A 23,599-nucleotide genomic window follows, 5' to 3' on the forward strand; every position below is an offset into this window, starting at 1 on the left:
CTGCAGGGACCAGGAAACAGAATCAGTCCACTCAGCCCCTCTCTCCCTCGTGACTGGCGGCCTCCAGGGCTGCAGGCTCAGCAGACGGGATCCCTGCATCTGTTTCACCCCCCACCCTAAGTGTGATGGTTCAGAGTCTGGGCTTTGGACTCAGGGGACTGGGTTCAAATCCTAACCTTGTCACTTCCTAACTGTGTGGTCTTGAGAAAGTCACTTAACTGTTAGAACACCTTCCAGGAGCCCCTGCCCAGAGCAGGGAGGGCACCAGAGGTAGAGGCCAAGGTGGCCCCTGTGTGACTGGGAACAGACTAGGCAGGAGATGCTGGCACAGAGGAGAAGTTTATTGAAAGCTCCGCACTGGCTGCTGAAGACCCAGAGCTCTCTCTGAAGCAGAGTCCTGTGGCCGGCCCTGCTGTCCCCACCGGGCTGGGGCAGAGCTGCAGGGTCAGAGTGCCCAGGGTGTCTGGGTGGAGAAGGGACACTTGTACTGTCACTGACACAGGCTAGAGGCTGGAGTAGGAAGGTGGAGAGGACGCTGGCAGTGGACAGGGAGGAGCAGCAGTCATCCCTCGACCTCAGGATGCCACAGTCAGCACAACGGCGTTCTGCAAGGAGCAACAGTTCTGGGTTAGGCTCTCAGAGTCCTTGTGCCCCACACACCTGCCAGGCCCCATTCCTGTACCCCTCTCTGTGCCCGCGACCCACGCCCTGGGGTCAGGACTCTATCTGGAATACAGCAAGCACATCAAGTGAGTGAATGAACAAATAAATGAAAGATGAATAAATGACATCCAGTGTGGGAGGGACTTACTGACCTTAGGACTTAAGAGACCCAAGTTCAAGTGCCATTTATCCTGCTAATTCACTGTGTTGACCTTAGGCCTGAAATTTGACCTCCTCCAGCTTTTGTCTTCATCTAAGAAATGGGTCCAGAACACTTTGCTCTGTTTACCTCCCAGAACTGTCCCAAAACTCAAAGTTGTGCTGGATTGAAAAGGACTGTGAGGCCAGAACAATATTCAACAGACAAAGGATCAAGATCTATTAGCATTGTCCTGCCACAGGCACAGGATAAGGAGGGACAGGCGTCCCTCCCTTTTTTTTGCCAGCCCTGGACCAGGGGAACTGCAATTGTATAAGTGAATCTGAGACGCCACCCTATAGGCTGCACAGGGGTCTGACTTCATCAGGAAGGAACTCTGTGATTGATTGACAGTGTTTGCCACAGGCTAGTAAGGAAGGAGTGATATAGTACATACATCATCTATTTGCCATTTCCACATTCGTAATTTGTAATTCCCTGAGCAATTCAGAAAAAGGCACAGGGGCAGACCAGATGAGAAGGCAGAGTACTCCCCTGACGAGTTTCTAGCAGGGCCCTCCAGAGACAAGCGTTAGGCCCATCGAGGCCACACCCTCACGGGAAACTCACCTCTATGATGTCCAGGACTGCGTTGGCAAAGTTGACATTGAGAACCTTAGGCAGGGGAATGCCAACATCCAGGCCCACTGTGAAGAGGGAACGAGTGGAAGCAATGATACACGGGGGACTTGGGTGGACCTGCTGACCCTAAGCCACCACTTGCCTTGAGCCAGCCATTTTTCTTCTTGGGGACTCAGTTTCCCTTATTGGCCGACTCCTGCTCATCCTACTACATGCAAACGAAATGCCCCTTGTCTGTCCTGTCACCAGTGGCTCCCTCAGCAGAGCCTCCTCGAGGCTCTGCCCGTCCCTGGCACACTCTGGGCCATGTGTGCTGATCACTTGTTTAAATGACTGCTTCCCTCTGGGTCGCAAGCTTGAGGACAGGAGCTGGGTCAGAGAGCACTTGGGGCCCGGGTCGGGCGTGGTGGAGATGCTAGTCAGTGTTGTTTAAAGGCAAACACTGGTGCCTCGATTTCTGCATCTTAGAAATGGAGATCAACCCCTCTCCAGCCTCCGTGTCTATGACAACATGGAGAGAGGCAACAGATTTGACAGTTCCAAGTCGGACACCCCACGTGTCCAAAAAGATAGCGAAGGCCACCCGTACCGTTGAGCTTCGGCACATACGCCGCCCGGACTACATCACTGAGCCATTCTTCTAAGTGGGATGTCTGCAACAGAGCACAGGGGGAGCGCGGAGGTGTGGCTTCCCGGGAGCAGTGCACCCCTTCCCAGGGAGGGAGGTCCAAGGCCCAGCTGTCCAGCTTCCCCCACACTGGAGGATGCAGGTCCTGGGGGGAACAGGGCCCACTGGGGTGGGACATCTACCAGTGACCCCAAAGGGGACTCCCTGGACTCTGGGAGCTTGGAAGAGCTGCCTCCCCAGAGGAAGGATTTGTGGGGCCTGAGAAAGAGGGAGGAAAATGCAGCCCGATCAGAACTCTGCGTCTGATCTTAGATTCCTACCAATGTAGGAGCCCTTAGAATGTTCTAGAACCTGAGTTATGGTGAGGTTCCAGAAGCACAGAACTCTGTGAAAAGCAGGCATCTAAGGGCTCTGTGTGACCCTGAAACAGGAGAGCTCTCTGAGTGCAGGAGCCTTGTTACTTGTGTGAAGTTGCAGAAATTTGAGCCTTTGTGAGATTCTAGAAGTTTACAACTTTGTGTGGTTCCAAGACTTTGACAGATCATGAGATTCAGATGCACTGTCCCGAGACGATGACTGTTTATATACACGCACACACGCACACCCCTGCCCTGGTGTCTGTCCCCTCTGGCTTGTCGGGGCAGAGCCTGGACCAAGGCCTGGTCTGTCATACGGCCTGTGACTCATCCCACCTCCCTTCCAAGCCTGCCTTAAGACCCTCGCCACTGCCGAGCTGCTCCCTCTCCCAGGAACTTACATCAAAGGGGTGGGCAGAAGAAGAGGCCAGCTTGACACTGAGCCTGGTGGAGAGAAGAAAAGTGTTGGGGGCCCCAGCCCCCATCGCTGAGCAGTGCTCGGGCCCACCCCCCCCACCCCCCCGGCCTGCCCCACTCCCAGCTCTCCAGGGTCAGGAAACAGAGTTGCAGGCCCAGCGCTCCCTCTCTCCAGCTTTGACTCAGAGACTCAGTTTTCCTACCTGTAAAATGGACCTGGAGGGATCTAACCCCCTTCCAGGATATCATGACCACCCCCTCCGACTCCGACTGCAAGTAGCCTGAGGGGCCTGCAGGGGGCACTGAAATGGGGTCAGATGAGCACTGGGTGTCTATGGCTCAGGATGGGCAGATCTCAGAGACCTGAGGGGAAGAGTCAGAATCCAGGGGAGTGACAGATAGGCACTGAGCCCGGGAGAGTGGAGGCCTAGATGACAGACCTGCCTCCAGGGACAGCCCACTGTGCCAGCCTAGGCTTTGCAAAGGGTAAAGTGCCATTCCTGTGGAAGGGAGGATTGTCAACAGCATCCTCCCCTTGGTTGTTATGATAACCACCAGGCCTAGACCCCACAGGGGTGGAGAGATTAGAGCAATAACTAGTCCACCTGAATAACAAAGGATTTTACAACATTCAAGCAGTTATCTCAGGGGCTGATAACTCAGGAGTTTGGGCTCCACATCGGGGCAGTAGTTTGTGTCCAGGGCCAGGTGTTAAGCGGGTGCTGTGGAGGAAGCCCGCCCTGGATCCTGTTCTCTGAGCCGCAGTTGCCTCCTCTGCAACACAGGCTAACACTCCCCTCCCCAGCAGGTCCTGGGAGCAAAGAAGATGCTGGCAAAACACCTGCAACTTAGTTGGTGCCCAATAAATGGAAGGAGGTTCCTGTTGGTCCCTAATTCTTGTTCCTAAAGACAAGGCCCAGGTTCCCATGTTACCGTTCCAGGGACAGAGAGAGGTGCAGCTTGGTAGCCGAAGGAGCCAGCTGGGCATTAAAAGTCATAACCTGCGAGGGAAAAGCAGGCAGAGGTCACTCTGAATTCAGCAGGAGCTTGAAGACAGGTCTATCATGGCCAACGGGTAAATCTCCAGCATCTGTTCTTCCCACTAGCCCTTACTGAGGCCCTACTGTGTGTTAGGGCCCCTGCTACACTATGAGGAGATAACTTGAATGCTCTGGTGTTCAAGAACCAGAGTATTAAAACTGAGGGTGATCTGTGTTGTACAAGAGGGAGCTTTGGGGTTGCAGAAGCCTGGGGAGACCCTCAATCCAGCCTAGCGTGGGTTGAGGGAGGGTGCCCAATGAGGTGATGCAGAAGCTGAATCTTGAAAGATGAGGAGTTAGACAAGGGAAGGGGGGAGGTGATGCTGCAGAGGGGGACCCTCCATAAGCAAAGGCAGGGAGGTGAGGCAGGGTAGCCCTGAGTAACTGAGGTTTAGGGCACCAGGATGGGACAGGAAAGAAAGAGGATGAGCCAGTGGGGGTGGGGGGTATTGAATGGTACTAGGCCATGGGGAGCCGGGGCAGAGAGTGAGCAGAGGAGGGACCTGCCTCTGCCCACATTGTGTGCTTGGGAAAACTAGTAGAGGTAGGGTAGAGAGGAGCAGACTGGAGGTGGGGGGGTGGTGCAGGGGGAAGTTGGAAGGTCATCCAGGAGATACCTGAGCACAGAGAGGCTGGAGATATGGGGAGTCATTCCTGAAATCCTGAGGAGGCAGACTGGACAGGCCTTGGCCTGGTCAGATTGCAGCAAGGAAGGAGTCTAAGTGGGCCTTTGGGTTTCAGCTCAGATGATGACAATAAAGGAGAGGGACTTCCTGTGCTGTGCCAACCTGAAACTGGGGGGAAGGCAACCCCTGCGCGGCCTGGGAAGGGTCAGCCCTGCTCAGAACCCCAGTTCTGGGCTCCCATCCCTGGCCACTCACCCCGGTCAGCTCTAAGAGGGCTTCAGGAGTCCCTGCAGGGAGGTAGGACAGCACGTGGATGTCAGCTGGGATGGAGACTGTGGCCTTCTTCTTCTGGAGTGTGACCGTGGGTGCTTTCTTTACCCAAAATGAGAGCAGGAGCTGCTGGCCTGGGGGCAACTCCCCCAGGGCCTGGAGAGAGGCAGAGCAGAGCAGGGGCGCCAGGGCAGCTTAGATACCCCACCATCAGAAGCCATCAGTGAGTCAACAAACACTGCGGGCGCCATGTGGGTGCTGAGTTACAGCCTGAAGCAGACAGGCTGGGTCTCATCCTCCATGAGGCTGACAGTTGTCAGGTGGGGGAGACACCACCCACCCACGGAACAACCGAATCAGACTCTTGTCTCACGTAGACTCAAAATCCCCCTGAGGCCCCCAGGCCCCACCTGATCCAGCCATCATCCTCCTCTCCCTCTCACCTCCACTGCCAGTTCCCTTATTCTCTCCTCTCCAGACCCACCAGCTACTTCATTGTTGCTCTAACCTGCCAAGCACATGCCCACCTCAGGGCTTTGCACTTGCTGTTCATGCTGCTTGAAAATATCTTCCCCTGATACCTGCCTTCCCTCCCTCACCTCCTTCAGCCTTCCGATCCAGTGTCACCTCCTCAGCGAGCCTTTGCAGAACACCCTGTGTAAGAGAACCATCCCTGCACTCCTCCTAATCTGCTCTCACCATTCCATTCTCTTCCACCTTCTAATCCTGGGTCTCTTCTACTTATTTATTTGTTCTGTGTCTATTACCCCCTGAGAATGACAGCTCCTGGAGCACAGAGACTTTGTCTATTTTTCCCCTTGGCCCCTTCTGGATGCTCAGCACCTGGCAAAGAGCCTGGTATGTGGTAGATGTTCAGTGCATATCAGTGGAATGACTGACTGAATGGATCACACAATCAGGAAATTCTGAGTCCCATGACCATGACCTCATGGAATTATAGAAGAGTTGGAAGCCAGAGTCACAGACGCTTGGAGTCACTTGAATGCCAGAATCTGGGGACCAGTTCCTCAAACCCAGACTCCCAGAGTTGCAGGATCAGAGAGATAGGGAACCACTGACTCCACCCTCAGGTGTCCTCAGATTCTAAAGCCCCGGAGCTGGACTTGGAGCCGGGGCTACGGGGCTCTGACACTGCAGGGCCAGCTACTGGAGAACAAAGGCTTCAGCCTTCAGAGACAGGCTCCAATTCCCTGAGCTGGAGGCACATGGCCTGGCTTGCTGCATCCATGGGCCCCTGCTCCTGCCACCTGTGCCCTCCCCAAGTCCCTTTCCATCATTTATGACTCCTGCCCCCAGGAGGTGCTTCTGAAGGTCTAGCCTCAATCTCATCCCCGAGACTTGTAGGCCCTTTAGCCAGGGACCCTGAGAAGCAGAGGCCTCAACCATGCCCATTAAAGCTGATTGAATCACCACCTTTAAGGATTCACAGTTTTTCCATGTCCCCAAATTCAGCTTCCCTCTCCATCCTCTCTGGTAGAAACTCAGATCTTGTAAACCTCTTTCCAACCTCTGTCAGAATCTGCTATTATGGAAGGACCTTGTGGTAGTCATTTCAACTTCAGTATGAATTCAGATTCTCACAGCTGGAAAGTATCTGGTCCAGCCCCAGTTAAATGAATAGGAAAGCTGAGGCCAGGCCCTGCATTCTTATACTGATGCTCACTAGTCAAACGTCCCTGAATCTTCTCCTCTCTCTTTTCTTCCCAAGGCCATTGCCTGGAGTCTTCTCTCTTGGGACAGAGGAGACCAAGACTAAAATGAAGTAAGGCAGTTGGAGGGAGTGAACTAGTAACCTGGAAGAATCTACTGTCCTCTGCTTGACAGAAGAGGAAAACCATAGGACAAATGCCCAATTGATTTCTAGGGCAGTTAAAACCTGGTCCTTTCCACTCTGCTGTCAGGAGAGGATACAATATTAGCCATTCACACTTTAGTGTGAATTTAGATTTAACATTCAATTGCAGCTATCTGGACAACTGTATTGAGAAAGATTCTGGAGTCTACTCAGACTCATCAGGAGAGCTACAGTGATCAAAGCTCATGAGAAGGGTCACTCACCTCAGGGGCCAAAGCTGCCAGGTCTGTCGTTGTCAAAGGGACATTGCTGGGAACCTGGGTCCAAGACCAAATGAGACGAGGTGATGAACACAGAGACAGGACAGGGGTCCCTCAGCACACACCCGTCACATACACATCTCTACAAACACTCCTGCTCCTTCCATTGGCCAATGATGACCGGGCGTCCACTGCATGCCGAGCACATGCTAAGGGCTTTGCCTGCCTTTGCTCATTTCACATTTACAACAGCTCACAGAGGTGGGTGCCATGATTACCCTTATTTTACAAATGGAGAACCTGAGGCTCCTCTCCACTCATAAGCTGGTAAGTGGTGGCTCTGGGATTTGACCTGGGCAGGCTAATTCCAGAACCTTCAAGCATTCTGCCAGAGCTCACAATCTGAAGGCCCAGGGATCTGACCCCAGACATTTTTTTAATCCAAACAGTATTTTCAAAAACTATGAGTTTGTTTCCAGTATTTATAAATCAGGAAATTTCATATTAATTTGCCTGTTTATGGCTGAAACATTGCAAAATCTGATCATAAATGGGCCTGTACCTCCTTCCCTTGGGGAAGCTGAGTGGCAGCTGCCTGAGAAATGGGGCACAGGGTGCCCAGATCACTACAGTCCTACAAGAACTGCTTCCCTCCTTCTGCTAATTGAAAATGCCCCAGCCCTGGCTAGTGTGGCTCAGTGGATTGAGTGCTGGCCTGAGAACCAAAGGGTCGCTGGTTCAATTCCCAGTCAGGGCACATCCCTGGGTTGCAGGCCAGGTCCCCAGTTGGAGTGCACTCGGGGCAACCACACATTGATGTTTCTCTCCCTTTCTTTCTTCTTCCTTTCCCCTCTCTCTAAAAAAATAAATAAATAAAATCTTTTTTTTTAAAAAAGGAAATGGCCTAGGCTCCCAGGACGCTGATGTTTGAGACTATGGAACTACACACATACACCTCTCTGAGCAGACCTGTTCCACAAGATACACATACAGACATACTCTGCCCTGGTCAGAGGATTCCCAGACTCTCACCCAACACAAGGCCACGAGCCCGTGGGGATGGAGGGCACCTGGCCTCTGAGATTCTCCTCTCTTGCACGTACACATACAAGCTGCTCAGACACATGCGCTCTCATACTCAGAGTCTCTGCCTGGCTGTGACTGCCTCCTCCCTCCAGCTGGAGGACACCTGCCTCCCAACTCAGGAACTCTCTGGAAGCTACGTGCCAGAAGTGAGTGATCAACCCCTGCTCCCTTGGACCTGAGCTGCAGAGGGAATGGGGGAGGGGAGCAGGTGGTTTAGAGCTCCCTGCCTTTAGGGAGGGCTGAGACCAAGAAATTGCCTCTGGGTGAGGCTTCTCGGGGCTGAGCCTTCCAGATATCTGTGAGGAGTGAGGGGCCAGAATGGAATCAGACAGGCCTCGGAGGCTTCAGAACAAATGCCCAAGTGGCCTTTGAAATAGTCCAAACCTAGTTTTCCTCTCTCCAATTCACACCTGCTGGAGAAAGCAGTAGAATGTCAATCACTCACACTTCAGTGTAAAATTGGGCTTTTTGACTCTGAAAGTGCTCATCTGATGCAGGGATGGCAAGTTGGCTACATCCCCGTGCCAGTTCTGACCAGTTGAAAGTAACTTCCTGGAGCGGCACGTTGAGAAGGATTTAGCCAATCAGAGGGCCATTGCCAATTAGCGACGTTTGCCACAATGACAGGAGTAGGCGTGTGCATGCTATAAACTTGTCCAACTCTGTCCAGTTGCAGGGAACAGAGCTCATCAAAGCTGATCAGTGATGATGTGACTGGGTCTTCATGAGCATTTCCAGGGCACAGCAGGGTAGGGGGCCATACTCACCAGCTCAGGGGTGATGTCTGTGTCCAGGGCACCATTGGTCTGCAGGAGCCCAAATATGGTGTCAAAGAGGTACAGAGGTATGGTCACCTGGGTTGTGTGGTCCTCCTTGGGAGGCACTTTGATGGGTTTGTGGGGTTTGGGGAAGTCGATGATGTCACCAGCTACACTCTTCACAATGGGCTGCAGGGGCAGGAGACAGGGCATGGGAAGGTCTTGGGGCTGCTCACCCATGTGGCTTTGACCCAGCTCCTCCTACTCAGCCTCCACCAGTACCCCACCCCACCCAACAGCGGGCAAGGCCTCGGAGGGCACTCACGTTAATGTCCAGCTCTATGTACTGGTTAGAGATGAGAGGCAGTGTGCCCAGAGTGAACTCCACAGACCCAAGAGCCCCAAGGGGCACCAGGCCTGCATCGGGAGAGGAGGGAGAAAGAACCCATGAGCCCAGCCCCCAATAACAACAGGCCTTGCTTCCATTTGTTGAGTGCCTGGCACTCTGCTACGTATTCATTGGGCACTACTGTCATCCTCATTTTACAGATAAAAAACCTGAGGCTTAGGCAGAGGAAGTCACCAGCCCAAGGCCACATAAGCCACAGAGAAGCAAAGCCAGGATTCCCGTTTTCCAGAGCTGGGGTTGCTAACCACATTGCTACCCTGCCTTTCTCACATAACACCACTTAGAGAGACATATCTGCCCCAACTTTTCTATCCTTATCCTAGTTACACCGTTTATACTTTCCAAAGCCCACCTGTGGACGCCAAAGGCATCCATGTCTCCACACAGCTCAGAGAGCCTGGTGGCCGTTGTGGCCGTGAGGCCTTGGGCTACTGAAGATCTCTGGGCCTCAGTCATCTTGTATGTCTAGATGATAATCATCATCATCATCATCATCATCAACTGTGCCCACACCCTGCGGAACTGGCCTCAGCCCAGAACTCCCCTGTTAGGCCTCCTCAAAGTGGCAGCCTCATCAGTCTGGAGAGGAAGTGAAAGGTCCCGGAATCTTGTCCTTTCCTGTTCCCTCGGTACCCCCACCCACTGGGGTAATGGGAAGAAGTGGGAGAAAGGGCAAAGAGAAGGGCCCCAACTTACTCAGCACAGCCCCCAGGAGCTCATTCACCACACCCAGCACACTGTCCACCACGGGGCACAGCTGTATCAGAGGAGACAGGTGTTACAGGAAAATAAGCGTGGCCCCAGCCTGGCACAGGGGACAGCTGCATTTTCTATAAATGTTTTGCTATGTGGCCCCAGGGATCAAGGCAAGGCAGAATGTAGAGAAGGATGGGGGGGACATGCAGGGGCAGGGCAGGGGCTGAAGCTTCATGTGTTGGGAGGGCAGAGTGGGTGATGCAGAGGGTCAGTTACATGGGCCCCTTTAGGAAATCTTGAAGAATGCTGGAGGAATGAGGGAGACACACTTCAGAGGCCAGTTATGGTGTGTGGACAAGGCCCTTCCCTGAGGGGACAAAGGCAGCTGTTCCCTCTGAGGTCTCAGGCCCCTCCCGCCATCTAGGTAGACACCCAGAGAGCCAGCGTCGGGGTTCCCCCACTTCACCCAGAGAGTCAGGCCTGGGCCGGGGCATTCACTGCATACACCACTGTGTGTTTACTGAAAACCCCTGTTCTGTGCGAAAGTGGTTCAGCTTCCAGAATCCCGAGTCTCTGAGTCACAGAATCTTAGTCCACCTGAGCAGGAACCTCAGAGCTGACCCAGTCCAGCACCTTCAGTCTATGTCTGGGGCCAGAGAAGAAAGGCGACCTGCCCAAGGTCACAGCTGTCCTCAAAGAGACAAGAGAGGGCTGCCTTTTCATGTAAACTCTGGGACCTCAGGCTCCATAGCCTCTGGAGTCAGGCATGTCACGGAAATGAGAGGACCTCAAAGGGGCCGTGATGGGTGGGGGAGCCGGCCCCTTGGCGCCAGCGTGTGACCTGTGTCCAGGGTGGCTTATTGCACAAGAGAAGCCAGAACTCAGATTGTTAAGAGAAATCTCCAATCTCTAAATGCTAGTAATTAGCTCGATTTTTAAACCTCTTTGAGTCACACAAATCCTGTCATGCAGTGAGTTGTCCCAGAGACCCTACCTAGTTAGGCGCCCTGATTTAAATGCACCCCCTTGCTGAAATCCACCTGAGGTGGACCTGGATGGGGCCCTTGCTGCTGGGAGTTTCCTTTCTCCCTCTGAGCTTCTCTCTGATTGGCTTCTTCAAGTCCAGGGTGGTTTTGCCAACCTCAGGCCCCCACACCTGTACTACCTCCGCAAGTGGTCTTCACAAGGACTCACGAGAGAGGTCCTGCAGGGCTGGGGGTAAGGTGGCCTGACGGCCCACTGCTGGCCGTGTGGCTTCAGAAAACCCCTCCCTTCTGTGGCCTCAATGAAATGGGCCTTTGGCCAGATCAGCTTTTCTCAAGCATGGTCCGTGTCCCCTGGTAGAAGCCAGTATGGCTGGGGCCCACCACAGACAAGCATCCTGGAGCAGTTTAATCATAAAGTGTTTCTCTTATGAAGTGTTCACATACATGTATGTGATTTTCTGAACATGTTTGCCAAGCACAGGGCTCTTTGAAAATCACCAAGTGACCCAAGCTGAATTCAAAGCTAGTTTAAAAAAAGTTTAAAGCCACTAGTAACGCAGGTGGCAAAGACAGAGCAGGGGGAAGAAAGGGATGTGAATATGGGAATGAGAGTCAGGGCACCTGAAGCTGCAAATTTAGGATTCAGAGGCCTGGGGGTGGGCTCTGCCAGCCCCCACAGACTTGCAGGTGGCACCTGGGAGGCTGTGGGCGGGCCAGGATGGGATTACCTGGTGGGCGTGGAAGGGAAGAACAGCCTGATCCTGCCAGGCACCCAGATTTACTCAAAGCTGGGGGAGGAGAGGCACAGCGCCAGCGGAAGGGCATGCCTGGCCCGAGGCCCCCACACTCACCAGTCCCGGCAGCACCTTGAAGAGTGTCTGTTCCACCACCCCAAAGAGCGGTGCGGGCAGCAGCCTGAGGAGAGTGAGAAGCGTGAGGGTGGGGCCCTCCCACAGGGCCAGCGCCCACACGGATGAGGAGCAGAGAGGGCCCTGGGCGCTCTGGACATCTCCTGTCTCCACTCTTGGTGGGGGTGGCTGGGGCTTTGGAGACTGGGTGAAATCTTGGCTCTACCTCACCATGAGGCCCGGGGGAGGACTCCAGTTTCCTTATTTGTACAGTGCCTGCCTTACAGAGTTGCTGCCGAGATTAGATGGGAGGGTGTGCGTGCCAGGTATTCAGTCTGTTCAATAAACATCTGTCCCCTTTGTCTCCTCCAACACTTGCAGACAAGTGACATTTGAACCTAGAACAGCAACTGGCTTAGAGTGAGGGCTCAGTAAATATTGGTTAAATAAATAAACATTCACTGAATGAATGAATGAGAGGGCGGCCTGCAGATGAGAAGTGCGTGTAGATGGGCTCAGGTCTGTTTAAAGATCACAGGGCTGCAGAGGGACGGTGATGACCACAGGGCCACACGCACAGGACACCGACACCATCCTGGGCTCCACTGCCTCCGAGGTCCCTATGGCCCGGAGGAGCAGGAGGAAGCCAGTGGGATGGCAGGGCCCCAAAGAGCCTGTCTGGAATCTCCTTACTAAGGTCCTGCTGGAGAGAGGAGCCACCCTGGTTCGCCCCACTCCTGGCAGCTAAAACAGAGCTGCCTGATGACCCATTGCTGCTCTGGGCCACCCAGCAAAGTTGGGGTGTGGGCGTGCGATTAGGCCTGGACTGTGGGAGCTCACGGGGGAGACACAAGCCATGAGGCAGGGGAGTTGGCAGGCACCACTGAGGGTGGTGCAGAGCACTGGGGGAAGAAAGCCTTGGCCTGAGTCCAGGGACCGGCCCACCTTCGTCCCTGCCTCAATTAGCGTGTGTGACCTCGGGCACATCCCTTTCCCTCTTCCGGCCTCAGTGGCTCCCAGGGAGTGATCATTCAGCACAAAGGTAGGGAGGGCTGCTGTGCCTGAACCGAGGGGTGAAGATAATGTGAAAGTGCCAGAGCGTTCCGGGTCATCAAATATAGGTCCTCGAGGGGCAGGGCAGTGCTGAGAGCAGGGACTGAGATGCCAGCAGATAAGATCAAGGGGACCGCAGAAGGCTCCTGCTCTATCTGGGACAGGGGACAGCAGGATCTCACCGGCCAGAGAAGGGGAACACCCAGGAGTGGGTGAGACAAGCTGCGGGCTGAGCCAGAGTCCGGGTCAGTGGTGGGGCTCATGGGAGCAGGGGATGAGGATAGGAGGGGCGGGGCCGGCTGGAAGTGGTGTAAGTTCAGGCACCCAGAGACCCCGGAGATCCCAGTGCTCTCGGTCTGGAGCCTGCGGACTCACCCCGAGAGCAGGCTGATGTGGCCCAGCAGCGTGCTGCAGCGCTTGAGGATGAGGATGGGCGTACCCCGCGCGCTCATGCCCAGCGCCAACCGCGACGACACGTTCACCTCCGCCGCCAGCTGCAGGAGGCCCCCCAGAGGCCTGCGAGACCCGACGCTGGGGGCTTGGCTAGGTTGCCAAGCTCCACCCACCAGGGCCCGCCTTAACCACCTCAACCCGGGGCGCTTGGACCCGGATGAGGAGCGAGTTGGGTGGCCTTGCAAGTGGCCTAGTCCCCATGTTCTCCTCTCACCCCCTGCTTCCCTGAAAGTCCCCCATCTTGCTCATCCCTGCACATTCTTCCCCCACCCCCTCAGTGAGCTCTGAACAATGGGGTAGAAGTCCCCAGGGAGCATAAAATGGAAGTCCCTGGGGGTCAGTGGGATGGAGGTCCCTGGGTTGGAATAACAGAGTACAGAGGGAAGGGAACAGTGGTGTGGGAGTCCCTCCGAGAGAACTCCAGCGGGAGGAAATAGGGCAATGGGGTGGGTGTGGGGGGACAATAGGGTAGGGATCCCCATAGGCAGTGGGGGATGGGGTGGAGCAATAAGGTAGAGGTTCCCAGGGCACACTCACCCAGAGCCATGCAGGCCCACCTTGGTGTGCAGGCTCAGCTGCACCCCAAATCCCGGCAGCAGCTTCAACGACACCTTTGGCAGTGTGAGTTCCTCGATCTTCAGCCTGGTATGGAAGTCAAGGGGAGGGGCCCCCAGGACCAGTCCCTTAGTGCCTGGCACATCCCAGACCAGACGTGGCCTACAGGCCCCCATGGGTGTGTCTCCCACCCTACCTCTAAGCCGTAAATTGAAATGTGGGCCCAGTTATTTCACGTATCTGGACTTCAGTTTCTTCACGTATGGAGTGGGGCAATGATACTAGTACCTGCCTCACAGCAATGTCACAAAGACACGTGAGATAACGTAGGTGCCAAAGCTGGTACAGCATGTGCTCCGTCAGTGTAGCATCACCGTCCTCATTGGAGGCTCGGTGAATTGGAGTGCTCTCTTCTCCCCCTCCCCATGGCCTCAGTCCTGCTTCAGCCTTTGGCCCGGATCAATGTCCCTCCACTCCCGCACCCCTGGCTCACAATCGTGCAACCCAAATGGACTCTCAAACACAGCTCCCACACTTCATCATTTTCTCTGTCCTCTGGGTCTTTGTGCAGGCTCTTCCCTCTGTCTGGAACACTCTTTTCTTGTCTCTGTTTCCATTCTGGCTCCCCCTTCAGCTAGCTGACACCTCCCAACTCTCCCGATTTCAGCTAGGGCATCCCCTCCTCCAGGAAACCCTCCTCCCTCCATCTCTGACTCAGGCAATTGCCCGCTGAGCCAGTTTCCACGTGCTTCCTGGACTGCCTGCATCCCTATTCTGAGCTCGCAGGAGCGTCGCTGCTGGGCTCAGCCTCCTGCCGGGGGCCCTTTGAAGTGAAGGCGATGTCCATGTCCGGCTCATGTTTGAGGCCTCAGCCTCACTCAACAGGAGGATTCTATGGTGGGAGGGGGGCTGGATCTATTAATAATAATAATAATAATAGTTAATAGTTATTGAGCATTTAGTGTGTATAAGCCTCTCTTTTAGCTGTTTGACACAGATGAAGTCGCTGTCCTGGCAACAACCCCATGCAAAGCTGCTCATAGTGCAGCCCATAAAAGACAGCGGTTCAAATCCTAGCTCTCCTACTGATTGTGTGACCTTGGGCAAATCACACTGCTGCTGCATGCCTTGGTTTCCCCATCTGTAAAATAGGGATTTTTTGACAATGCCAACCATAGCGACACACAGTGACCCTCTAGCAACACCAAGGTCAGCCCTTACCAGCTCCCTTTCCAGACAGGTATTCGTTTGCCATTTGGGAAGGTGGGCATCACTCCCTCTTCTTCCCCTAGCAACCTACTTCCCCCTATACAGGGGCTCTTCCCCATACCCCGGCTCCTGGTCTTCTGCCTCCAGCCTGGGGACTGTCATCTGACCTGCCCCTGATTCACCATCCCCCGTGGACTGGTTCCACCTGCTGGGGGCAGGCAGGATGGCCTGGGAGTAAACACCCAGACTCCCTGCTACCACCACTCCCCCGCTGGGTGAGCTTGAACAGGTCCTTCCACTGCCCAGGACTGCCCTCTCCTTGCCTGTTAACTGCGATGGAGAGCAGTCCTACCTCTGGATTCTGTGGGATAAGTCATTTGCAATGCTGAGCACAGTGCCAGGCACCCAGAAAACCCTGGTTCGGCATGTTAAGTTATAAATACTAGTTATTATGTGATTTCATTCATTCACTCAAAAATATTTTTGAGCATTTATTATGTGTCAAGCACCATTTATGATCCCAGGAACATAGCCATGAACAAGTCAGACGAAAGTCCCACTCTTCCTGGGGTACGAATCTAGCAGGGGAGACAAACCAGTGAAACATGGGGTGCGGGGGAGTGGCATATGGGGTGTGGGGGAGAACTTGACGAAAAGGAGCGGACAATGAAGGGCTGGTCAGGGCAGGACTCCTGGGAGCCGACACCTGAAGGAGAGGAGGGAGGGAGCCCTGTGGATACTTGGATTGGCCCAGAGAGACTGAGCAACTTGCCCAGGTCCCACAGCGAATAACTGGAACCAGCCCCAGAACTTAGGTCTTGCTGCCACTCCTATCTTGCCTGACGTGCAGAAGACTCATTATTTCCTGATTCAGGTCCTAGGACTCCCTATTCAGGGCTCCCCGCATCACTCCCACTACCTGCCAACAAATTAAAGAGAGACGATCTCTCCTCTGTTCCCTGAAGTAAAGAAGAGACCGGCCTTCCTGTAGGGAACACAGTAGGTGGATAGCCAGGAGGTCACACTGCAGGGACTCACCCGGAGAGATCCCCGATGACGCCAAAAACTCCTCCGTAGCCCAGCAGGCCTCCTCCTCCAAGCAGCCCCTTGGAACCCAGGAGGCCCTGGTTCACCGATGTGACCGTCCCCAGCACATTCTGCAGAATGGGCCCCCCGACCAGCGAGTTCTGGATGGCTGCAGGGAGGGTGGGGAGAGAGAGGTTCATTTTACAGGTGGGGAGACTTGGGCCCAGAGAGGGGCAGACACTTGCCCAAAGTCACATAGCAAATAAGGGGGCTCGGGGCCAATAGTATGGCTAGGGCTCTTCACCCTGGGCCTCCCTGTAGCACCAAGAAGGAGGACAGAAGCAAAGGAAGGAGCACACAGCCACCAGGACTTCAACAAGAAGGAGGAGGCGAACTCTCTCCTCCTGGGCACCTGTAGCCTGACTCTGCGCAGCCGTGAGCAGAGCAAGACAGAAGGGGCGCCCCTGTGGAGGCTGGGGCAGCAGGGGTGGCCTCCCTAAAGCACTTTCCGTTCGTGACTGCTCTGCTCTCCATGAGGTCACTCTAGGCGGTTGGAGCCTGGAGCCTAGTGGAGTCCCCGCACCCCAGAAATGCAGGATAGCCAGCATTCTACCCTTGACCTCGGGCCCGCTCGTTCCCATCCCTGAGCCCGACACACAGCCCCATGTGGCCTCAGCCTGTGCAACCCAGACCTCTTAGAAGAAAGCGAACTAATCACCCACTGGAGTCTGCACGCAAACCTGTGACTCCCTGAATTCTCTAGGCGGTTGAGAATCGCAGCCTGTTCTCACGTGTTCCTGAAAGCAGACGCTCCTAGCACATCGATGGGCTCATTTACACCGCACCTGGACCCCTCACAAACTGTCCACCCCGGGCTCACCTTTGCCGAGTTCATCCTTGTCAATCCGAGCGAGTGTGCCCACTGTATCAAGCAGCCCCTGGCATGGAGTCGCCAGACCCCAGAGGAGAAGCAGGGACCACATGGTCATCTTTGGCGGCACACCTGTCGGGGCGGAAGCAGGGACTCTGAGGCGCTCCTCATGCCAGAGCCTTTCTTCTCCCTGTGCCCCATCACCAACCTCGGGCCCTCCTCCTGGCCTGGCACAGTTCAAGTCCAGCTTCCCTCCCAGAAAAGCCCTCCCCATCCAAATCCAAACAGAGGCTGATCCGTGCGCCGCAAGGTGCAGCTTCGCTGCATGCAATGGTCTTCGGGGCACTTTCCAAGCCCCTTCCTCGTTGGATCTCATCTCAGAGACAGGGAAACTGAGGCTAAGAGAGGGTGAGGACTTGACCGGGGTCACAGAGCTTATCAGTGACAGGGCCAGAATTTGAGCCCAAGTCCATCTGACTTAAAATGTCTCATTTCTCTCCTCTCTTGCCCCCATCCCAAATGATACTAAAGACGGGAACAGGATGGGAGGTGAGAGTGCGGCCAACTTCCCAGCTTCATCGAATAGGGTTTTCTTGATGGAGTCCCAGGCCTGCCCACTCAGTCAGATGCCATGCCATCCCCTACGTCACCCTGCCTGGACCCCACAGCCCGTTGCTCTTGGTTCGAGCACAGGCTCCTTGCCAGTCCCTTCGGGTCCCTGCCGACACATTTCACCTCCTCGGCTGCTCCTTCTGTCAGGCTCTGCCTCTCATTCTTTGCACGACTGACCCCTCACCCTTCAGGTTCCAAGTACACGCCACCTCCTGGGAAAGTCCTCTCTCTGTAACCTTGTCCAAAGAAGCCCATCTCTCTCTGAACCTCCCCCAGAATTTTTGTTTTTAGGCGCTTATCACAAGTTGCAATTAGGCATTGCTTTTGTGTCCTTGTGTGCCTTGTAAGCCCCCAGAGGCAGGGACTGTGCCCGGGGCCTCCCTCGTGGCTGTGTGCTGGAGAGGGTGCCGGCTGAGGGGGGGAGAGGAGAGGAAATCCAGCGCCACCTCACTCGCCCACAGTTTGCCCTGGCGCCACTCTTTCTGCCCGGAGAGGGCGTCTTTTCCCCATGGAACAGGGTACGTGTGGGCGCACAGGAACCAGCAGCGGTCTCAGCAGTGTCCATCTGCTTTCCCCAAGACTAGTCCCAGGGTGGCTCCCTGTAATAACCTCAGAGTCTCTTGCAGAGGAAAAGGTCCCCACAGTGGGAAAGCAACTGGCTCAGAGAAAACGGGGCGCCCCTCCAGCCCTGTCTATAGGACAATTCTGTCCTCTACTCCTCTGTCCCTGCCTTTGCTGGTCTCTGAGCCCCAGTTTTCCCACCTGTGAAATGGCCTTTTTCTCTCATCACCCTCCAGGGACCCCCAGTGCCCTCCGATGGTGAATTCTTTCTGCACCTGTATTTCAGATGGGACAGCAGGCTGGTCACAGGGTCAACGGTTGGGACTGGACAAGGCCGGGGCTGCCACAGGCTGCCTTACCGGCTCCAGCAGCTCCACAATGGGCGGGTGGGAGTTCCCAGCCTGCTGTTGGCTGCTCCACCCTGTCGGGCCTGGGGAAGGCCCTTATATGCCTACAAGGCTCTGGGGACACAAAGGGGCACAGCCGCCAGAAACCCGTCAATGTGTCATGTCAGAAGCAAATTGTGGTTTTCCCTGTGGGCCTGGCTAAGCCTTCCTTCTGGAAGACAGAGAAAGGGGAGTGGGGGAGCTGCAGTAGGTGCCCAGGGGCTGCAGAGGCAGCCTCCCCCTCCAAGACCTGGCATGGCAGATGGGGGTGTTGAACATTCAGCTCACGATAGGGTCTCCCTCCAGGGTTCCCCAAGTGCCACCCAACACAGAATCTACCCTGACATCTCCACACCTACCCCACCTAAGGCCCAGGGAAGGCAGGAAAGAGTTTAAAGCTGCTGGGTTTTCTGACCTTCTTCCGCCCCCTACCCCATGCCTAGAAGAGAGGAACTCTGGGCCATTGTGGAAGAGAGGCACCAAACCCCCTCTCCAAGGTCCTATGTCTCCCAAGATCCAGAGCAGGCTGTGCTTTTCCCTTCCTGAGGCTGGTGCACGTGATGGTGGAGAGCAACTCATTCATTCTTCAGCAAGCGTTTGCAGAGCACCTACAGTTCGCCAGGTTCTAGGGATGCGGCTGTGATTAAAAGAACCCAATCCCCAGCACTGAAGGAGATGGCCAGTACAAACACAGTGCAATAAATTTTTTTTCTAATAGCCACATTTTTTTAAGGTAAAAAAATAATTTTAATAGTATAGTTTATCAAAATATTATATAGCCCTGGCTGGTGTGGCTCAGTGGATTGAGTGTCAGCCTGCAAACCAAAAGGTCACCAGTTTGATTCCCAGTCTAGGGCACATGGCTGGGTTGTGGGCACGGTCCCCAGTAGGGGGCGCACAAGAGGCAACCACACATTGATGTTTCTCTCCTTTCCCCTCGCTAAAAATAAAGAAACAAAATCTTTTAAAAATATTTTTATTTAATATTTAATCCATATAAAATTATTAATGAGATAGTCTATTTTTTTTTCTCATGCTAGGTCTGTAAAATCCACTGACAGGACTGCGAATTGGACTCGCCACATTTCAAGCACTCAGTCACCTCGTGTGGATATTGGCCATTGTATTGGACAACACAGCTCTGGCAGAAACAGATAAGCACATGATACAGTGCATCAGAGGCTGATGACAGAAATAAAGTAGGGGAAGGGGTGCAGTTTTCAATACAGTGGTCAGGGGAGGCCTCAAATTGGAGCAGGAGGAGAGGGAGTAGGCCCGGCGGCTATCTGGGGAAAAGCCAGACTGGCAGACGGAAGGGCAGGTACAAAGGCCCTCAGGCGATATATGCAGGAACCCTAGGGAGGCCTGTGTGGTGGAGGGGAGTGGGGGGCATGGGGCCAAGGCAGTAACAGGCCCTGCAGGTTATTGTACAGACTTACAGACTTTAGCTTTTATTTGTAATTCTTCTGCAGGTACCGGTTCAGGTATCCCCTCCTCCAGGCAGCCCTCCTGATCCCCGAGTTGGCTGTGATCCCACAGCCCTCTGGGGTTTTTCTCTCCCAGAATCGGTGACACGCTGGGCTGTAGGCATGTTTCTGGGTATTTGTGGGCGTGTCTCCAGCCTGGTGAGATGGGAGAAGCGATGGTATTGGCCTGGTCCAGCTCATAACCTCAGAGCCCCTCACCATACATGAGCACCCTGATGACTTTAGAAACGAGCCAGGCTCGTAAGCCACACACCACACTTTTTCAAAAATAGACTTAATTAACATATAAAGCACATACGGAGAAGGGCCCAGGTCGCAAGTGTACAGCTCGATGAATTTTCACAAACCGAGTGCTCCAGAAGCCCCATGATGTCCCTCCAAGTCACTGCCCGCCAAGGGAAACCGCTGCCCTGACCTCTCACACAGTGGATGGCCCAGTCTGCTCTTGAGGGTCATGGAAATGGAAGAGCACGTATGTGCCCTTCCGTTTGCTGTGTCCCTCCTGCTCGGTGTCTGCGAAATCCACTCCTGTGGGTAAGACGAGGATTTGTTCTTTGCTGTGTGAGCGCACACCACTCTGTTACGGGAGCACGCCAGTTCGTCATCCGCTCTCTTGCCTGGAGGCACCTGAGCTCTGCAGTCGCGGCCGTGATAAATAAAGCTGCTGTGAACACTCTCATCGCGTCATTCTGCGGACACACATTTTCACTTTACGTTTCTCTGGGGAAACTAGCCAGGAGCGGGGCGGCTGGTCGCAGGCGTGCGTGCACAGGCTCAGCTTTCCCCGGACTGCCAGGGCTCTCCGAAGGGGCTGTGCCCCTGGGGCTCCACCAGCAATTGGGGAGAGTCACGGCTGCCCGCATCCTCACCAGCACTGGGCACCACAAGCACTGTTAAGGCATTTGTTTGGGGGTGGGGGGCAGGGAGAGCTAGCACCTGGCACTCATTGAGCACTTCCTGTGTACGAGGCACTGAAGTATGTGAGTTCGTGTAGTCACCGCAGTGGCCCGTGAGGTCAGCGCTGTCATTACCTCCCTGTCTCATACTTAGGGAGCCAGAACTCTACAAGCGGAAGCTGCCAGTCCAAGGTCACACAGGAGCCCGGCCAGGCCATCTGACTCTAAGACTCATCAGCCCAGCCTCTTGAAAGGGCAGAAGATGCTGCCTAGTTTCTGGGCTGCCTTGTTGTCCCCAAGTCCTTCCAGACCCCACCTCAGAGGGTGCTCTGACCTCCAGGCACCTGAAAGTCTCCTCCAGCACCAAAGCCGAGTCAGGGGTCAGGCCTGGCCCTGGGAAGGAATTCCTACAACACACATCTTTGCAACCCTGCCTCGACAGGACGAGGACGGAGGGCCTGGGACTGCCATGTTTAACAAGCCTCCAGGGAGATCTGATGTGCAGACTTTTGAGAGCCCTAATGAGGGTGCTGGGGAGCCAAGGAAGGGACTAGACCAGGAGAGGGACTCGATGAGGAGAAATAACCCTGGGCGTTAGCTACTAGGGTGAAGGCTCCGGAGCTAAAATTCCTGGGGCCCAATCCCAACTCTGTTACGCACTATTAAGTGACTGACCACGCAGAGCCGTAGTTTCCCCATCTGCAAAATGGGCTGATAGTAAAGGTGCCCACCCTCACCTGACTGGCCTGACTGTGAGAAATGGATTTGAGAGCATCAAGGGAGGGTGCCAAGGGTGCCAGAGAAACCCCGATAGTGGCAAGGTCCCTGGGAGACCGTCCTGGAGGTACCTGAGCTGACAGCGGGCTGGGAAGGGAGAAGGGCGGGCAGTGACGGGTGTGGACACAGCTGTGGGGCATGTTGTGCTTTGTCTTCCCAGGTGTGGGCTGCCTGCAGGCCCCTGGGGGTTGAGATCTGTGACCCCAGGGTCAAAGACCTTGAGCCCATCACACACTCTGTCTGGATCTTGGTTTCTTTAAAGGAGGACTGTGCATTTTGCTGCTGAGTGTGGTGTGAAGAGCAAGGAACAGACTTGGACTCAGACAGACAGGGTTCAAGTCCCAGCTGCATGTGCGCCCAGGGCGGGGGGCTGGGGGGGGCTGGCCACCTCATGTCTCAAAGCTGCCACTTCCTCATCTAAGGGTGGGAGAGTCTTGGAAGGTGACCAGAGCCCATGGGCACGGAGCTTCCATTACTGCCTCCCCAGGGGGTGGGGTCACAGTACGGGGCTCCCCTTGCCAGCCTAGACTCCATGTTCTGCCCAGGGCAAATCCGGGGTAACTGACACTCCAAGAATGTTGAAATCAGATCAGAGGCCAGGGCATCCAGCCCCTCTCCCCTTTTACAGATGGGAAAACTGAATTCAGAGAGGAACTGCTGTTTCTCCAAGGCCACCGTGTGCCCCTGGGAGAACCCAGGCCTCCTGACTCGCACCGCTTTGTGCCTTGGTTTCCCCATCTGTGCACTGGACCTGGGGAGGTTGGTGGGGAGGCTTGGCTGGCCATGAGTGTGCTGTGTGAACATCCAAGGGCGGGGTGGGGGTGGGGCGTGGAGGGGGTGTCTCTGACATGTCCCAGGTCGGGCACCGGCCATTTAGGGATTACCCAGGCCTGTATCTGCCAGGCCTGTCTCAAAGCTGCCATTGTCCCAGAATCAGGGAAATAATAGGTGATGGGATTAGGGCTGATGGGGGGCGACGGGGGGTGGGGAGACAAGGGGACAGCTGGGGCATCTGGCCAGGGGTGAGGGGGGCTGGGCCTAGGCCAGGTTGCGATAGGGCCAACGTGCCAGGACCCCGTGAGCTCCAGAAGTACTGGCCTCCTGACCCGGCCTCTGGCCTCACTATGCCAGCCACTGACTCCTATGTGTCCCCAGACACCTGCGTTCCCCCGACACGGACTCCTCCCTGCGAGCCCTCCCCCCGGACCCTCTACGTGCAAAGACCCACCCCACAGAGACACATTTTGACAAATGCGCATACAACACACAGACATCCTACCCCAATACATGGCCACCCCCCCCCAATAATCTCCAGCGCGGAGCACCCCATGATCATAGCGGGCCCCAATGCACGTTTCTTTTTCAAAATTATGGATTTTTTTTTTACAGTCCAGCAAATGACACTGATTTTCAGGGTACATTTAGAATATGTTTATTTTTTAAAAAGTATTTTTAACATATTATGTGTAAATATACATTTACTTGTAAAAAGGAGTCAGTCTAAAGGACAGTACCCGTGTCAATCCCAGAGAGGAGGTGGGGCAGATGAGACAAACATCGGGAGCCGATCCCCACGCGAGTATCGTCTGTGAGACGAGGAAGCCCCTCAGCTCAGCTGACGCACGAGTGAACACGGGGCCCAGACACTCAGATATGGACAGACACCAGAGGTCTTTCACACACCTCCCTCCACAGTCCCACCCTTGCACCCGCTCAGACGCCCCAGGTGGCCGGGATCCACAAGCCATTAGCACTGACACCTGGTCTGCACAGTTACCTCCCCCCCCCACCCTGCCCCCCTGCAGTACAGACTCACCTGTTCACACCTCTCTTGGCCTCAGGGACTTGCCTGAGGCTAACAGTTACTGAGCACTTTGTGTCGGGCCAGCGCTAAGCACCTGTCATGCTTTAATTCATTTAATCTTCCTGACAACCTTGCTGAGGCCAGGACTGCCATTATTCCCATTTTCCATGTGAGGAAACTGAGGCTCAGAGAGTGAAGGGACTTGCCTAGGGCGCACAGCAGTGAGGATTTGGACCGAGGCAGACTGGCTCCAGAACTCCAGTCCCAGC

The 23,599-nt window shown here is 54.9% G+C and overlaps 1 protein-coding gene across 2 annotated transcripts; it reads right to left on the minus strand.

Moving 5' to 3' along the window:
* Nucleotides 1–320: 320 nt before the first annotated feature.
* BPIFB3 (BPI fold containing family B member 3) lies at nt 321–18,404 on the minus strand. 2 transcript variants are annotated; one of them, XM_045194556.3, is made up of 17 exons: nt 18,340–18,355; nt 18,182–18,255; nt 16,817–16,939; nt 15,949–16,105; nt 13,684–13,788; nt 13,069–13,209; nt 11,644–11,707; nt 9,807–9,867; nt 9,027–9,118; nt 8,711–8,890; nt 6,861–6,914; nt 4,767–4,937; nt 3,779–3,846; nt 2,830–2,872; nt 2,034–2,097; nt 1,433–1,509; nt 321–605 (listed from the first exon to the last, which is right to left on the minus strand). In XM_045194556.3, the coding sequence occupies exons 2-17, from the start codon at nt 18,204–18,206 to the stop codon at nt 576–578; spliced, it is 1,455 nt and encodes a 484-aa protein (XP_045050491.1). In that variant the 5' UTR covers nt 18,207–18,255; nt 18,340–18,355; the 3' UTR covers nt 321–575. The 2 variants fall into 2 exon arrangements, with proteins under 2 accessions (XP_045050491.1, XP_024415025.1); XM_024559257.4 differs by lacking the exon at nt 18,182–18,255 and having other exon boundaries at nt 18,256–18,404.
* Between the last annotated feature and the right edge of the window lie 5,195 nt (nt 18,405–23,599).

Source organism: Desmodus rotundus, chromosome 6, assembly GCF_022682495.2.
Source record: "Desmodus rotundus isolate HL8 chromosome 6, HLdesRot8A.1, whole genome shotgun sequence".
In the NCBI taxonomy this organism is placed as follows: Eukaryota; Metazoa; Chordata; class Mammalia; order Chiroptera; family Phyllostomidae; genus Desmodus; species Desmodus rotundus.